This window comes from Muscardinus avellanarius, assembly GCF_963383645.1.
Source record: "Muscardinus avellanarius genome assembly, chromosome: 7".
NCBI classification, from domain to species: Eukaryota; Metazoa; Chordata; class Mammalia; order Rodentia; family Gliridae; genus Muscardinus; species Muscardinus avellanarius.
Genome location: NC_137793.1, coordinates 31896056 through 31913521, shown reverse-complemented (window position 1 = coordinate 31913521; position 17466 = coordinate 31896056). Strand labels below are relative to the sequence as shown.

The window sequence follows — 17466 nt, the reverse complement described above, 5'->3', positions numbered from 1 at the left end:
GGTCCTACCAGCCATCTCCCCAATAAAAAAATGTTAGCAAAAGGCTTGGAGGTGGTATCTAAGAAAGTTTTGAACTAGGTACCTCACATCAAGCAAGCCCACAGAAAACAAGAGCGATTACCGTTTCTTAGGTTTTCTGATCTTCCCTTTTACTCATATGTAACTACCTAGTTGTAAATGTTTTATTGTAGGCTGCCACAACCAGTTGTATATTTTAGGGCTAGGTAGTAGAAGAAAATAAAGAAATTGAGGCTCAGAGTTCTGTGTTTCATGGTCCCTCCCACAGTCATCCTGACTCCTAGTTAGAAAACCAAGTCAGAACAAGTTGAGAAGATGGATTTTTATTTCTTCTTAAAAAAAAAAAAACACACACCAAAAAACCAAAAGAAACCCCAAATACACTGGCTTGATTTTCTTTCCCCTTTCTCATTGTCTCCCTCAAATACTAAGCAACCATTGAGAGGATCCTTAAGATAGACAGGTGGATCGCCTGGACCCATGCTGGAGGAAAAGGATGCTTGGTACCCAAGAGGTCAGAAGAAGCGGCTCGGTAGGCAAACGTGGCCTAATCACTCCTGGCTGCTGTGGGTAGGATCCATCTTTAGTTTGGGAATAAAGCTCCCGGGCTCTCCCTGGGGCCCTCACAGTTCGGTCTTGACCTTGTGCATTAAATCCTTTTGGTCAATCTTGTCCAGGTCCTGGTACCAGCGGTTGTAAGCCAACAGGGCTACGTTCTTGGCAGCCACAGCCATCACCTCCACTGAGCTGGCCGCCCACTCCAGGGCATTGAGGTAGAAGAGCTGGTCGTGGAGTGCGAACCGTGGGAGGGTGGTGCGGGAGCCATAAAGGGGGTGGGCCTGCCACTCGGCGGTCTGCACTGAGTAGTAGGAACGGAACAGGGTCTTTAGCTGGGTCCTCAAGAGGGGCTTGGGGGACTGGACTCGCCAGACGGCAGCCTCCTGGGGCTGCTTCCGCCGGAAGCTGGCCGAGATGTTGACAGGGCAGATGTTATCTAGGGTGCAGAAGAAGCTGGGGAAGTCCGTGGTAAGGATGTTGGTGAAGGGAAAAAGCTTAGGGTCAAGGAAACCGAAGTAGGAAGAGTTGAGGTAGCCATGGACCAAGGAGACGATGGTGGGCTGGAAGGAGCCCTGGATGTCGTCGATGGGTGGGGTGAAACCTTCGAATGTGAAGTTGCTGCTGCTGTTGTCCAGGTGCAGGGGAGTGGCAATGACCACGATGTCATAGAAGTCGGAGCCGCTGCCCGCCTCACTCTCGTACCCCACCTGGTACAGGGCTTTCCCTTCTAGAAGGAGAGAGTGCCAAAGTCAATGTATTCCTTGGCTGCTACCCACTGATCTCCATCCGGGTCCAGTGTTGGGGCTACAATGAGACCCTAGTGCTGGGGCGGGGGGTTGGCCTGTCCTAATGGCAGTCCCTGTCTCTCCAAGCTGGTGAGCTGCAGGGCGAGCACTGGATTGGGAGTCAGGAGGCCCAGACTGTTTCTGTTCTGCCGATGGCTGGCTGGGTCAGCTGGGGAGGGCTGCCACTCAAAGTCCTCATGGGTCAAATGAACAAGGCTGGCTGGCTGGGTCAGCCTTCAGGCGCTACACCTGCCTTGGGGCAACAGTGCCCTCTAGTGTTGATGGAACTTCCCGCTGCTTTTTTTCTTTTTTTGGGTTTTCATACTGGAGGTTGAAACCACAGGCATTTCCCCCAGCCTTATTTTTTAAATTTGAAACAAGGTCTTGCTAAGTTGCTAAGAGCCTTGATAAATTGCTGAGGCTGGCCTGGAACTTGTGGATTCTCTGGTCTCAGCTTCCCAAGTACTGAGATTACAGGCATATACCACCATGCCGGGTTCCCATTGCTTTGGAAAATATTATTCTCCAGACTTGAGGTGCAGAAGAGGCAGGAGCAGCGGCTGGCTAGGAAAGGCGCGGCCACACCTCCTGCTGTCACTCACCTGTACTGTGCAGGGTCACAGAGGTCACAGTGGCGTGGATCACGTTGGCCTTGGTGAGCTTCAGTAAACCGGAACACACCAATTTGTTGCCCCCTTCCACTGACCACAGGCTGCCTTGGGCCCCGGCTAGTGACATGGCTCCTGGGCAAAGCGAGAAGGGTGGCCGACAGGTTCTCAGAGCCACCATTCAGTGGGGCCAGACAGTCCGGCACTATCCTCCCTGGGTTTCCCCACCAGGGCAAGTCCCCTCCTAACCCTGGGCACCAGGAAACAAAAGCACACAGAGCTGAACGCTGTAAGTGGTTGGTTGTATGGTGTGTGAATTATATCTCAATATAAACATGCTATACAGGATATGTACAAGATACCAGGAGAGCGAGTGGGGAGCACTGGGGAGGTCAGCGCCTGAATGCTGGAAAGGTGCAGGAGCATTACATGTTTAAAATACATGCACCAATTTAAAAAATAAATTAATTAATTAAAAAAAATAAATAATAAAACAAAATCACAAAAAATAAAATAAAATATAAAACACAAAATAATATATTTAAGCCAAAAATAAAATGTTAATATTAAAAAAATATATATTCATCAACAGTGTGCGGAGGGCCTTGCATGGTCCAGGCACTGTTCTGCATGTCTGGGATGTATCAGCGGACAAAAGAGAACATGATTCCCACCCTTGGGAAGTCTCTTTCTCCACTCTGGGGCCCGAGCTAGAGGACAGCTGGCTACACACGCCCACCGACTCCAGAAATGAGCTGGGAAGGGCGGCAGATGAAGAGTCAGGGCCTCAGCGGCTCACTTCTTGAAACCAAGCTGGGAAGAGCAAAGTGTCACCTCAGCTCTAGCACTTACACAGGGGTGAGGGGTCAGCAGGAAGTGGGGTGGGGGCGTGCAGTGGGTCTGCCAGCTGAGCCTGGCTTCTTTTACTTTCTGCAAAATGGGGTGAATTCCCTCCTGCCACCTTGAAGGAATAACGCTCATCTAACAATAATGGGGCAATAAGTACTAAGGCAATGGCACTGAGCCAGAAAACTGTGAAGTCCTCATGGGACCGAGCTCAAGCTGGGCGTCGGGGGCCGGGGAAGGGCCGGTGGGCAGGCTGGGAGCAGGTGCTTACCGGCAAAGGCGGGCATTGCTGCCGACTGGCCGTAGCTGGCCCGCAGGACGGCGGAGACGACATCGTCGATAAAGCGCTGTGTGACACCCACCTGAAGCAGGGACTCAGCCACAGAGCGCTGGGTCATGTTGATGAAAGCAGACTCCCCCAGCGAGTAGAGCAGCTCCTCCACGCCTGAGAAGGCGTAACCATGGGCCTGGTACTTGTAGATCCTAGGGGAGAGCGGAGCTGCAGCCCCTGAGCAGAAGGACTTTGGGGCTGACCACACACCTTGGGTCCCTGTGGACCTGGGAGACCCTCCAGGGACCTGCTACCTCCTCTGCATACGGAGGGATGGGGACAGCATAGAGATAAAGGCACATGCTCCGACTCCCACTAGATGTGGCTTCCTGTCATGGCTCTGCTGAATGATCCTTCCCCTCTCTGAGCCACCCCCTGGCCGAGGTCACAGTCTATGGCCCTTTTCCACCTAGATGAGACTGCAGGTGATGGTCCACAGCCCACCCAGCGGACACATGCCTGGGCATGGGGGCTTCTCTACCAGTTTCCACTGTGCCCTGGCTCCTAGGACCACGTTGGACCCGATGGTAGCAGCCTCACACAGACACTGTCCTTTCCCCCGTCTTGATCCTGCTCACTCCCGAGCTCACATCTCTCCCCTCTACTGCTCACCCAGGCCCAGGACTAGAATGGAACCGTGTGCTGATGGATATCTGGACTAGCTGGCCTTCGAAATGTTGCCCATTCTGGGGATGCTTGTTAAACAAGCTACATTTGGCTATCATCGGGGCACTAGATAAACGTGTCTAGAGAGCAGACAGAAATGTGGATCTGGAGCCGGGCATGGTGGCGCACACTTGTAATCCCAGCATTTGGGTGGCTGAGACAGGAGGATCACAGGTTCAAGGATAGCCTCAGCTACTTAGTAAGGCCCTTTGCGAATTAGTGAGACCTTGTTTCAAAATAAAGAATGAAGCCGGGTGTGGTGGCACACGCCTGTAATCCCAGCATTTGGGAGGCTGAGACTTGAGGATCATGGTTCGAGGACAGCCTCAGCTACTTAGTGAGACCCTCTGCAACTCAGAGAGACCTGGTTTCAAAATAAAGAATAAAAAATAGGGCAGGGGGTATAGCTTGGAGGTTGAATGCCCCTGGATTCCATCCCCAGACCTGCAAAAAAAAAAAAAAAAAAAAGTGGGTCTGGAATTGCAGAGGAACTGGAGCTGTTAGGTAGACGTTATCTCTCACAACAGGGAGAAGTCAACATTGCAGGTCTCAATAAAACTGACAAGGGAGAACAGTATAAGAAAGAAAATAAGAGGCTCAGGGACACAAGCTTTGGGGGACAAAGCCGTACAAAGCCCAGTTACAGAGTGGGAAGGGTGTGAAGTGTCAGAAGCCAGGGAGGGCCACACTTGAGCATCTGGCCCCGAGGAGAGGGAGATGGTGATGGGGGTGGGAGGTGGGAAGGGGGCCACTCTGGGTGCATGAGTACACACAGCAGGTACAGACCGCTCGTCGTCCAGCCACAGGGAATAGGGAGGAGGAGAGAGGTGGTCAAGAGAGGTTCTAGATGGAAAAACCGGAGACAGTAAAGTTTGCATGTGGCATTTGGCTCACACAATGAATCGGTTGCAGACATGGAAGAGCTGGGAGATTGAGCCGCGGGAGGCGGTGTGCTCATGTGGCTGGCTGTAATGTTTACAGCGGCATGTGGCTGCCTCTCTCCCATGACCCTGTCCCTCGGGCCACCCCACTTCCTACAGCCTCCCGGTTTCTTTCACCCGGGTGCTTCACTCATGCCCACCCCACCTAGGTACTCTCAGGTGCCCGAGTTTCAACCCTTGCTTTCATCAGTGTAGCAGAGCATTAGGAATGAAGGCGAGCGTGGCGATGCCAGAGGCCCATGCGAGGCCACGCAGGCTGGGGGCCGCGCTGAGCCTGCACTGAATCGCGCTGGGCCTCGAAGTTCGCCCATCTCCACACCTGCACTGGAGCTGGTGCCTTGCGGACTGCCCTCCCCGCAGTAGCTGGGCCCCGCCTACCTCATGAACTTCTCCATGACTTCCTCCACCCACATCTGCAGTCGCAGGAAGCTGATGCCATAGTGCCACCAGAGACGGAAGAGGTTCAGCAGGTACCAGTCGGTCTCCTCCAGCACGAAATGCTCCCCGCCGAAGATGGCACTCCTGCCCACCACCTCGCGCCGGTGCCGCAGCCCTGTGGAGACCGGGAGCCCCTCAGGTCCCCTTCCAAGGGCCCTCCTGGAGGCCCGGTGGCGCCTCAGCTTAAATTGAGGGCCTGTCTAATGCAAATGGCTGACACCACTGAAGGAAACGAGTGTCATGGTGTGTTCGTTTGGACTGCATGTCTGTAAACAGCACAAGAACGCAGGGGGAGAATATTGCCCTTCCTAGTTACTAAAATGAAAATGAAAATGACAATAACATATGACTTGATTTTTTTTTCAATAGGGATCCACTCAGCCTCGAGTAAGGGAAATTGGAATGTCATCCCAGAATGTCCAGGGGCTGACAGCACAGCGCTCGCTCTGAGATGGGGCCCAGGGCACCAGGGGCACATGAAGATAACCATGGCTATTCCCAGCCGTCCATCTGACAGAGCCCATAAATAGGAATCTACCTCTGATTTAGTCCTTCTCACCCCCACGTACTACACACACTGTTCCACCCCTTCACAAAAAACTGTAACTTAGAGATGACTCTATATCTAGGTATAAAGGGCCTCCCCATTCTGGCTGCTGAACAGTCTATGTACTCACACAGCACCCTATTTGACCCCAGGTCCCAGTGGGTGAGCAGATAGGATGTTTTCAACCTTTTGCTAGAACAAACAACGCTGCAGTGAATAAGCTCGTACGCAGGCCACTTTGCACACCTGCACCACCACCTGTAGGTTCGCTTCTGGTAAGCGGAATTTCTGCGTCAAACAGAATGCATATATGTGGTTTTGACAAATGCTGCTGGGTTCGAATCCCAGCTCTCTGACTTATTAGCCATGTGGTTGTAGCTGAGGTATATACATTTTCTGATCCTCCGTTTCCTTAGGTTGCTATCTAATATCCATCCATCTCCCAGGCCGGGAGGGAGGATATGAGGTAATGTCCACGTACTAAGAAGGGTGCCAGGTACCTGGCAGGGGCCAGCACGTGGGTGCTGATATAATCACAGTAATTAAAATGCAGCGAATGGGAAGGGTGAGAAACTGGCCTGGGAGTCAAACCTGAGTTCTAATCCCAGCTCTGCAACTAACTCACTGTGTATCCTCAGGCAAGTTCCTTCCCCTCTCTGGCCTCAGCTGCTCCATCTGTGACATGAGATTGGGCTACATGACCATCTGGCCTCAAGGGTCTGGGCAGTCTGGGAAGGGCCTGATGGCTGCTACCAGCCAGGGGTACTGGGCGCTGGAGCCCAGGATGGCACTCACCCAGCAGCTTGACGAAGTCCTGCATGTGCAGGCTCAGGGAGTGGAAGGAGGCCGCCCCGCTTTCATAGTGCTGCTTGTTGACTGAGATGGTGGCCAGGCGGCCGCCCACAGTCCCCTTCTCATACACGTCGATCTGCGCCCGGGGTCCAAAGTGCTGCTGGAGGAAATGGGCCACAGCAGAGCCCCCGATCCCGGCCCCAACCACCGCTGTCGGAAGCCCAGGAGGCAGGGGAGGAGAGACAGAGCACAGACGTGAGGGGCTCGGTTACCCCTCTGCATCCTCCTGCGCTGGCGATTCCCCGGCACCTGCACTTCATAGGCTTATAACACTTCAAAAAAGAAGTTCACGGGCTGAGTTTTCAGTAGAGCTGTGGACAATGAGCAAAGGGCAACCTGAAAACCGCCACCTACTATGACCCTCACTCTATAAAGGAAAAAACACTTTAGCAGCCAAAGAGCAAGTCTCTCAGAATTAAGCATGGTCATTTAAGGAGCATAAATTTAGTTTTGCACAGAGCTCATGATATTGTCCCTGTTTTTCTTAATTCACTGTGAATCGGTGGAAACAGTTGGTGACCTGTTCTGTTTGGTCGCTCAGTTTTGGAAACCGCTCCTTAGTCTGGCGGGGAGGGGGGGGCGTCAGCAAACTACAGCCTGCAGGCCAAATCCAAACAGGTGCGTGCTTTTACAAAGCTTTTACTGGCACAGTTTTTGTTGTTGCTAGTACTAGGGATTGAACCTGGGGTGCTTTATCACTGAGCTACATCCTCATCCATTTTTGTTTTTTGAGGCAAGGTCTTGATAAGTTGCCCAGGCTGGTCTCAGACTTGGGATCCTCCTGTCCCAGGAGGATCTAAATACTGGGATTATAACTGCATCACTGTGCCCAACTTTTTCTCTCTCTCTCTCTCTCTCTCTCTGTGTGTGTGTGTGTGTGTGTGTGTGTGTGGTACTGAAAGTGGAATGCAGGGGCTTTTCTACCTCCAGGCTATACTCCCAGACCTATTTAATTTTATTTGGAAACAGGGTCTAAGTTGCTGAGAGCCTCACTTAGCAGCTAAGGCTGGCTTCGAACCTGTGTGATCCTCCTGTCTCAGCCTCCCAAGCGCTGGGATTACAAGCGTGTGCCACCATGCCTGGCTTTTTCGTTTTTCTTTTTTTTTTTAAATAGGATCTTGCTATGTCTTTAAGCTTGAACTCCTGGGCTAAAGTGATTGTCCCCCTTCAGCCTTATGGTTACTTTGAGGCTAGGCAGAATTGAATAATTGCAACAAAGACTGTAATGGCCTACAAAGTCTAAACTATTTACTCTCTGGCCCTTTATGGGCAAAAGTTGCCAATCCCTAGTCTAAATTCAACCTACCACTTGACACTTAGATGGTTTTTGTATTTGCAAAGACTGGAGTGCAACCTAGGGTGACTTATAGAGCACTACTACAGCTTGAATTCGTGTTACAGTTTCCATTTGCATCTTATTACCCCCTGCCCCCCTGCTGGCAGTGATGGGATGGAACCCAGGGCCTCGCGCATGCTGAGTAAGCACTGGACCACTGAACTACATCCCACCTGCTGTCCCCATGGTATCTGCAAACTTGGTCCATATGCCATCAGTATCCTCATCCAAGGCACTGATAAAAACATTTCCTTGGAGAGAGCTCAGAGATGCTGAGGCGCCACTGTCTGGAAAATGCTAATCATTAAGTAGCCCCGAGACAGGAGCAAACCGGCCACGAAGGGACTGAACCCAGCCATCCACTAACCCACAATTTTGCTCACCATGTATCACCATGTTTGCCTCTCCTCTGACAGTCCAGTAACCCTAGCCCAAAGGATGTTATCCTTCATCCTTGCTGGACCCTAGGACCACCGGCTCCAATGAGGAAGCCGCAGGCAGTCTTCAGAGAACACAAGCTTCCTCATAACTAGCTCCTCTTACCTATTCTACTCCTTGCCCCCTCTTCTGATTCTTTGACTTTGCCTGTGCTACTGCGCTTGTCAGGAATGCTCTGCAGCTCTGTGCTCCCGACTTCTCCAGCCCTCATCAGCCCCTTCAGCTCACCCTACCCTCCTAAGGCGAGGCAGGTTTCCCTCTGTATTTGTGCAGCACACTGGCTCTGTATCTGGCTTAGCCCTTGCCACATTGTATTAAAATGGCCTGTTTAAGGACTGAGCAGGGTTGCCGTGGCCTCAGATCCAGGCAGGCTGTGGAGTTCATGAAGTATTTGTTGCATGTTGAAATAACCACCTCCTCTTTCTTAGTACTTAAAAAGCCACTTCCAAGCATATCCTTAACCATTTTTTTTGTTGTTGTTGTTAAACCACTCTATTCCTCTCCTGTCCATTTGTAAATAGTCCCAAACTACCCATTTTCCCTAGAGAAACTGATATTTCAAGGCCTCGAAGCCACTCAAGTGCTGCAGGAAGTGGAGAAGGGCAGTGTGTGGAACTGTATGTGTGGCCTTCAGGGTCCTGGTGCCACTCTGAGGAGCTCACACTAGATCCTGCTGGCATCCAGCGATTAAGCCACTCTGGTAGGAAGCTCCTTATTCTCTTTATGGGCAGAGTCCAAACCACTGAGGGTGGACAGAGGCTCCTGTCAGAGGGCGGAGGAAAAGGGCAGCTGGCATTGCATACATCCTGCTCTGCATGACTGGGTCGAGGCAGGTGGAGCCAGCTGGAATGAGGCAGACTGCCAGCTCTGCCTGGCCAGGACAATTCTTCTGGGAGGAGGCCCTGCCTTCCCCAAAGGTCAGTGGGAAATGTCCAGTCCCTGCAGCCTATCGAAGAGAAAGGAGAGTGCTCTACATCCCTAAACTCTGTGGGCCTAACTCTTCCCCACCCTTCTAAGCCTGGCTCAAAAATTCACCTTTTCAGCCAGGCATGGTGGCACACACCTGTAATCCCAGCACTTGGGAGGCTTAGACAGGAGGATTGCAGATTGCAGGTGAGCCCCAGCAACTTAGTGAGATCTTATTTCAAAATAAAAAAGGGCTGAGGGTGTAGCTTGGAGGTAAAATGCTCCTGGGTTCAATCTTCATTACAAAATCAAACAGACCCACCAAACAACAATGATAAAAAACCACCTTCTCCACGAGGCTGTATCCATTCTAGCCCTCAGGATTCTCTCTCCCATGAACTCTGTCCTAAAATGCTTTCTGGCTGCTTCGGTCTTAGCTGCACGTGTCTGGCCATGGTTTTCTAACATGATAAGCTTTAGCACTGCACTGGTCCTGTTGAGCTGGTGGGCTTGCATGAAATGGCCCAAAGCGCTCCTGCCAACTGGACTGTGTGGAGGGCAGCCTAGTGCAGCCGGAACACTGTCTGTCCCTCCACACCGGAGGCCCAGCATCTCCATTTGTGAGAATTTGATATGCCAGGGATTTGAAAATCTTTGGGTCATGTGGATTTAAAAATGATAACTATTAAGGTAGAGGGAAGGAACCTGTGAATAAATATGGAACTCTAGGCAAGGTCAGGCATAATGAAATATTCTAGCAACTTGTCCTGATGTCCAACATTTGTTTTGAAATGCATCAAAATATAAGGTGAGCTGGGCGTCGTGGCCCATGCTTCTAAACCAAGCGCTTGGGAGGTTGAGACAAGAGGATTGCACAGGTTTGAAGCCAGCCTCAGCTACTTAGTGAGGCTCTCAGCAACTTAATGAGACCCTGTTTCCAATGTGATAAAGCAAGTAGAAAAACAGAGAATGGCACAATTTAGGCGGTGGGTCTACAGATGATCACTGTAAAATTCTTTCAACTATGTGTATGAAAATTTTCAAATAAAATATTAGAAAAACCACACAAATAATAAAGAAAAAGTGAGTGCTACAGAGCCGTGGATATAGTTCAGTGTTACAGCAATTGCCTAGCGTGCTAGGGGCCCTGGGTTAGACCCTCAGCAAAGCCAAGATGAGGCGTTCAAGGGGGTGTGTGGCTCCCCACTCTGTCATCCTGCTGTCCTACTGTCCTGTCTTGGTGGAACTGTCTCCTATAGATGGAAAGTTCTGGCTTAGAGCTTACTCCTGGGAAGCACTGCAGATCTCCCGAAGCCTGGGGTGAAGTGCCTTCCTCTGTCTGCCAGGTACTTCCTCAGCCTTGAGATAGGCTTCCCAGTATTGTGAGATCTCTCCTCCAACACTACACCTGCTACACTGGCAGCCTTCAGTAGACCTTTGTGAATGCCATCGCCCAGCTCCTGTTCTCTATCATCCGGGCGCCTAGAAAAGAGCCACGTGCCTGGCAGATGCTCAGTGACCTGTCTGTACCCTCTGGTGAGATCAGAGGCCAGTCCAGCTCAGGCCTCTTTCCCTGTTTCTACATGGCCACGCCACCCTCCCCACCAGCACCCTCCTTACTGCGGCTCCCTTCCCTGCCCAGTCCTAGTCATTTGCCTCTTCTCCGCCCAGCTGCTCTCCGGAGGACTCCTCCCTCACCCGGCTGCCCTCGCTTTCCCCCAGCCAGCTGCTGCCGGCTGCAAACCCCTTTCCCGCCCCGTCCTCCCCAGCTTAGCCCCCCACCGCGTCCTTCCCGCACCGATTTTGCCGGGCGGGGCATCTCCGCCTCCAGCAGCGGCGGCGAAGAACGTGGCCAGCGCAGCGAGCAGCGGGGCAGCGAGGGCCATGGCGGGCGGCGACCAGGGCAGCACGCTGGAGCTCCTGCGCTCGCTTCCCTGCCCCGCCCTGGCGTCCCAGTGGCCGTTCCGCCTTCCAGCCTGGCGGGTCGGAGCCTCTCATTGGCCGAACGGCCGTCCCTCTGCAGTCCGAGGCCCTCATTAGCTACATCTCTCTCCAGGAGAGCTCTATCATTGGCAGTCTCGGGGTCCCGCCTCCTGGATGCGGCTTCCTCATTGGCTGGTTCATTTGGCTCCGGTGCAGCACGGCTGTACCCTCAGCATCAGGACCAGGGCCCAGCTGCAGCGATGTGGGTGTTTTGAAAAGTGGAATCGAGCCTCGGAGTTAATAGCTCGGAAATGTGCATTCAGTGTATTTCCCTGTTTTTACCTTCATAAAACGACAAGAACAATAGCTGCTCTACCTCTGTGGGTGGTTATAGCGATCACGTGAGATAAGGGATGTGAAACCCTTTGGGGTGTGACAGTGTCTGCAAACGCTGGAAACTGCTGAGCAAGCAGGCGACCACGGTGACCAGACGATACCCTATAGGGATGCGGAGTCAAATTCACGAGAACTTTTGATACTGCAGTCTTTTGCGTGTGCTTGGAGCTTCTACACACAAATTTCTATTTCTGCATTCCACTTCGAAAACAAAGGGGGAAGGGCTTTCATTCTTTTCAGACAGGAGAAAGGATAAAAAGAAAGGGATAAAAAGCCATTCCTCCTCCAAGAAAACAAGGGCAGCCCAGTGTGGCTAGTTTACCTCCCTTTGACAACGGGCAGATTTCCAGTGGGAGAGGAATAAAGTTGAGTCTCAGGATAAATGTGAAAAATATGTATTTAGTTAGATTATGGGCAAGAGAAGAAATTAAAAGAGATTCATAGAATGGTGAAAGAACTTACACCTGGGGCTTTAAGTCAGTTTTCTGAAAAAAGATCCCCCCAACCCCCCCTGGTACTAGAGATTGAACCCTGGGGACATTCTGACTTACACCCCTAGCCCTTTTTGCTTTTTGAAACAAGGTCTTGTAAAGTTGCTGAGGCTGGTCTGAACCTGCAATTACAGGAATGTGCCACCATGCCTCTTTCTGAATCTTTTTTTTTTTTTTTGGTGGTACTGGGAATGCACCCTGGGGCCTTCTACCTCTGGGTTACACACTCCCAGACCTATTTTATATTTTATTTGGAAACAGAGTCTCTTAAACCAGCTGAGGCTGGCTTCGAACCTGTGTGATCCTCCTGTCTCAGCCTCCCAAGCGCAGGGATTACAAGCGTGCACCACCACGCTGGGCTCGGCTTTCTGAATCTTAATAGGACTAAACTGGATTGATTACTAATAGAAGAGTAGAAATAATTTTTTTTTTTTAACTGCTGGGGATCAGACCCAGGGCTTTACACATGTTAAGTGCTGTGCCACTGAGCTATATCCCCAGCCCTTTTTAAATTTAATTTTGAGATAAGTCTCACCAAATTGCCCAGGCTGGCCTCAAAGTTGCCATCCTCCAGCCTCAGCCTCTCTAGTAGCTGGAATTACAGGCATGCATCACTGAGTCAAGGCTCTAAAAAATCCAAACCAAACCAAACCCATCAACCAACCAACCAACCAACCAACCAACCAACCAACCACCACTATGTCTAGGTGTGGTGGCACCCACCTTTATTTGGGAGGCTGAGACAGGAGTATCCTAGTTTCAAGGGCAACGCCAGCAATGTAGCAAGACTCTCAGCAACCTAGAACCCATTTCTAAAACAACAACAAAGCAAAACAAAGCAAAACAAAACAAATAGGGCTGGAGGTGTAGCTTGAAGGTAGAATGCCTCTGGGTTCAATACCCAGTACCCCCCACCCCAAAAGTATGTTAGAATGTAATAATTTTTAGTTGGCTGGGAGTGGTGGCGCACACTTGTAACCCGAGCATTTGGGAGGCTGACAGGAGGATCATGGTTGGAGGACAGCCTCAGCTACTTAGTGAGGCTCTTTGTAACTCAATGAGACCTTGTTTCAAAAAAAAATAAATAAAAAAATAGGGCTGGGAGTGTAGGTCAAAGGTGGAATGCCCCTGGGTTCCATCCCCAGTACCACAAAACATACACATACACACACACACCCCAATTTAAGTTGATTTCCAAAGATTCAAGATATTCCTTTAAACACCTTTCTCCTCCTTTAAAAATAAACATTCATAGCCGGGCGTGGTAGTGCACACTTGTAATCCCAGCATTTGGGAGTCTGAGACCAGAGGATCGCGGTTCGTGGACAGCCTTAGCTACGTAGTAAGGTTCTCTGCAACTCAGTGATACCCGGTTTTAAAATAAAGAATAAAAAATAGGGCAGGGGCTGTAGCTCGGAGGTCGAATGCCCCTGGGTTCCATCCCCAGACCCGCAAAAAAAAAAAAAAAAAAAAAAAAAAAAGCATTCATTGATTATTTTGTGCTGGCTTTATTTTTGCAGAATAGTTCATATTAACTTTAAAAATTATCTTAAGCCGGGCATGGTGGTATACACTTGTAATCCCAGTACTTTGGAGGCTGAGACAGAATCATGAATTCAAAGCCTGCCTTGGCAATGTAGCAAGACTCTTAAAAATCTTGTGAGGCCCTTCCAAATAAATAAAATTAGGCTGGAGGCATAGCTTGGAGGTAGACTGAACCTAGAGGTTCAATCCCTAGTGCCAAAACCCCCAACAATTTGGCTCTACTTTGATTTTAACTTTAGGATCCTTTTTAACTCTTGAATCTCCTGTGGTGTTTTCTACTGTTACATTCTTCCAAGCGCACCAGCCCAGTAAGATGAGCTTAACAATGTGTAGCTCACTAGTCATGAGACAAATTGGAGCGCTGGTAAAAGGAAAAGCAAGGAGACACAGTCACAATTCTAATGGCACAGAGGCACAAAATAAACCAGCCGAGACTGGGAATGAGGTTGGATGCTGTTGCTGTGTAGCAAACCACTCCAAAATATAGTGGCTTAAAGTAATATTCATTTCGCCCAGCAGTCTGCTATGGGTCAGGGCTCATGAGCTTGTCCCACGTGCTGGCCTGTGGCTGCTCTACTAGGGCAGGAGGACACACTTTCATGATGTCTCCCTGGCTGGCAAGATGGTGATGACTCACTGAAAGCTCAGCCAGAACCTTCCTACCACTCCACAGGCCACGGCAGCTTGTTCTTGGCATGATGGTGAAGGCAATGAAGGCAAGCTTCTAGATATGGGGATGAGGGCACCAGCTTTTTAAGATCTGGGTCCAGAAACGGGCAGCATCACTTGTACTAGGTCCTATTAGTCACTCACAAAACTCCAAGGAGATTCATGAGTGGACATAGGCCCTACCCCTCCATGTAAGTGTCAAGGAATCCTGCAGCCATGTGAGACCACCACAGTGAACTTGAGTGTGGGCAAAGGCCAGATAAGAATAAGATACACTTACTAACTCTTGTAAACAGGAGACAACGGGTTATGGAAACAGAGTATCCAGATAGGATTGGAAGAGTAAGAAAATGCAAGGCCAGAAGGCCAGATCATAGGAAAGGTTATTAGCTAGAAAGAGGGCCTTTTAGCCAGGAGCTGGATATATGGAAGCCAACTGAGAAAGGGTAAAGGCAAGGCAGTCAGGGAAGTTGGAAGAACACAGAAGCTGAAGGTCAGATAAAGGCCAAATGCTAGTAATTTGGTTAGAACAGTCAGGAGTCTATCAAGCAGACAGGCTAACCTAGAACCAAGAAGCCAACAAGAAAACAAGGAAATGTGGAGAGGAAGGCAGAAACAGAATTCCAGATGCAAGAAATCCAGAGCAATTCAGAAAGAGGCAAATTAAGGAGGCAGAAAAATGGGCAAGACTTCAACACTGAGGCAGGGTATGCTATGGAAAGCCCATACTCCATCTACACTGTCCTGCAGAGATCCCAAGGTATCTCTCCTGCACATCCACCAGAAGGTCGGCAGTCAGTGAGGTGATGGTCCCATACCAGTATACAATATGAATTCGGCAGACTCTGAACACCTGAACTAGGGCTGGGGTGTAGTTCAGTGGTAGAGAGCTTGCCTAGCATGTGAGGCTGTGGGTTGGACCCCAACACTGCAAAATAAATGGGACAAACAAACAAGTCACATGAACTGTAATTATTTAAATTCAGGTTTTATTAAAGTTGTTTTTGGATATTACATTTCATCCCTACTTTTCCCTACTGACTTCGCTTTAGTGTTTTAAACCCTTCGTTTATCAACTCCTTTGTCATGAATGAGAGCACCAAATAAATTAAGTCAATGTCAAAATGACTAATTCCTTTATGGCAGTAAGGAAAGTAAGTAAAAGATTTGTAGAATCCAAGTACTGTAATACCTAAATCCTCCCTTCAAGCCAGAGCTTCCTTACATATCACCTGCAAGCCAGCGTCTTTTGTGTTACCACCACGATGAAAGTAGTAACAATAATTTTCTTGCTTCATTCTAAAAATATGGGTTTCTTGTGGTATGGTTAATAAAAACAGACAAAAACCAATAAAAACCGAGTAATCATTTAAGCAGTCTTCCCTTCTTCCCTAAACTTTAAGCAGCTATAAAAATGCAGGAAAAAACAAGGCATATTTGAAAAAATAAAAACGAGGGCCTACATTAGTAGGTAATTTACACATTTCATTTAATCCTCACAGAAGCATGAGGGAATTACAGGCTTTTTATAAATAAGGTTAGAGAAGTGAAACGACTGGTGCCTGAAGCACAGGCACAGATTATAGGATTTATGCTCAAGTTCAAGCCTAGGCTATATTATGCAGCCCTGGCTCCCTGGGGCCATTTGACTTGAGATTTTCACTATTATGGATTCATCATTTACCTCCATATTTATAATTTAAGTCTGCCAAATTAATGAATAATAAAAAAACCTAAAATTATTCCCAATTGATTTATAAAAACAAGTAGAAAGGATATTAGGAAACTCTTCAGGTAATCAGAAATTTTCACAGCTAAAATTATAGATTAATTATAATTCACTGGTAATGATAGCAATGGTTAATTTATTTTTTACTTATTTATTTTTGTGGTACTGGGGTAGAACTCAGGGGTTTTCTACCTCCAGGCTATACTCCCAGACCTATTTTATATTTTATTTGGAAACAGCATCTCACTAAGTTGCTGAGAACCTCACTAAGTAGCTAAGGCTAGCTTCGACCCAACGATCCTCCTGTCTCAGCCTCCCAAGTACTGGGGTTACACGCGTGCGCCACCACACCCGGCCACATGGTTAATTTAATCGGTTCTTCTTACTGTCATCATTTGTCAATCTCATAGGAATGAAGGCAAAAAGGAAAAATTCCTATCCTGTAAATATGACTACTCATTTAATTTACAACATGCATTTAGTAGAATGCCAGAATAATCTTATCATTGCATTTTAAAAATGCATGTTTATTTGTCCCCCACCCTCTTTTTTTTTTAACGTATAAATCTGATAAAGATGGTAGGGCCCATGAGTATGGATGCTTTAATTGATGCACGTCTGTGTAACATACTAGAATTATCTACATTGTCTAAGGATAACTTACCACTCCTAAATATGACTGCAGGAGACCAGAATATACCATCCTAAAATACACTTTCATGACATATTTTACGCTAGTTATTCTGAGAAAATGCAGACATAAGAGTAGCCCTGAAAAGTGGTCCTTTGGTAAAATAAACATATCTATTATCAGTAAAGGTGCCTGCATCAGAAAGAGTGCTATTCCAGACAACTTTTATTACTTGTTGTGTATGTGTGCACACTAGGGATCAAACTCATATTATCTGACTTTTAGCTGCATAACAATCATAACAATACTTTTTTTCCCCCCAGTTTCCTCCATATTCCCATGCCACTGCAGCCTCTGTCCTACAGCTGAGGGTGCTATCTATGTAAGCTTCAATGTTCTCACAAGTTTTTGAGTCTCATTATTTTGTGGAACTCTCATGCAGAGAATACAATGAAACATGTTTTTCTCTTGTTAATCTGTTTTGTGTCAATTTAATTTGGAGCCTAAAGAACCTAAAAGGGTGGCGGGAGCCAGCTGTTGTCCTGTTGCTCTGCAGGTGACCAGAGTTCCAGTGGAAGGGGATTTTATGGGCAACCAACTCAAACCTATGCAATCTGGACATCTACCAAATATCTGCTTGGGACAAACATGTATGCACATTAACTTCAAATGACTGGAAGCTAATATCTGCTTGTTCCTAACTCAAACTCTCACTGAGATTTAATCACTAATTTAGAGACTTTCCTTTGGATCCAGTCCCAAAGGAAAGTGGTTTTCGTACTTCGGAAGCAGTAGAAAGGGTAAAACTAGAT

General features: G+C 48.6%; 1 protein-coding gene across 7 annotated transcripts; it reads right to left on the bottom strand.

Moving 5' to 3' along the window:
• Positions 1-641: 641 nt before the first annotated feature.
• On the bottom strand, positions 642-11382 carry PCYOX1L (prenylcysteine oxidase 1 like; the record flags this gene model as incomplete). 7 transcript variants are annotated; one of them, XM_080699499.1, is made up of 6 exons in its annotated part: positions 642-1303; positions 1964-2104; positions 3087-3298; positions 5132-5306; positions 6534-6740; positions 11069-11382. In XM_080699499.1, the coding sequence occupies 6 exons, from the start codon at positions 11154-11156 to the stop codon at positions 642-644; spliced, it is 1485 nt and encodes a 494-aa protein (XP_080555625.1). The 7 variants fall into 7 exon arrangements, with proteins under 7 accessions (XP_080555625.1, XP_080555626.1, XP_080555627.1 ...); XM_080699500.1 differs by having other exon boundaries at positions 3087-3373; positions 11069-11156; XM_080699501.1 differs by having other exon boundaries at positions 642-1300; positions 11069-11156.
• Between the last annotated feature and the right edge of the window lie 6084 nt (positions 11383-17466).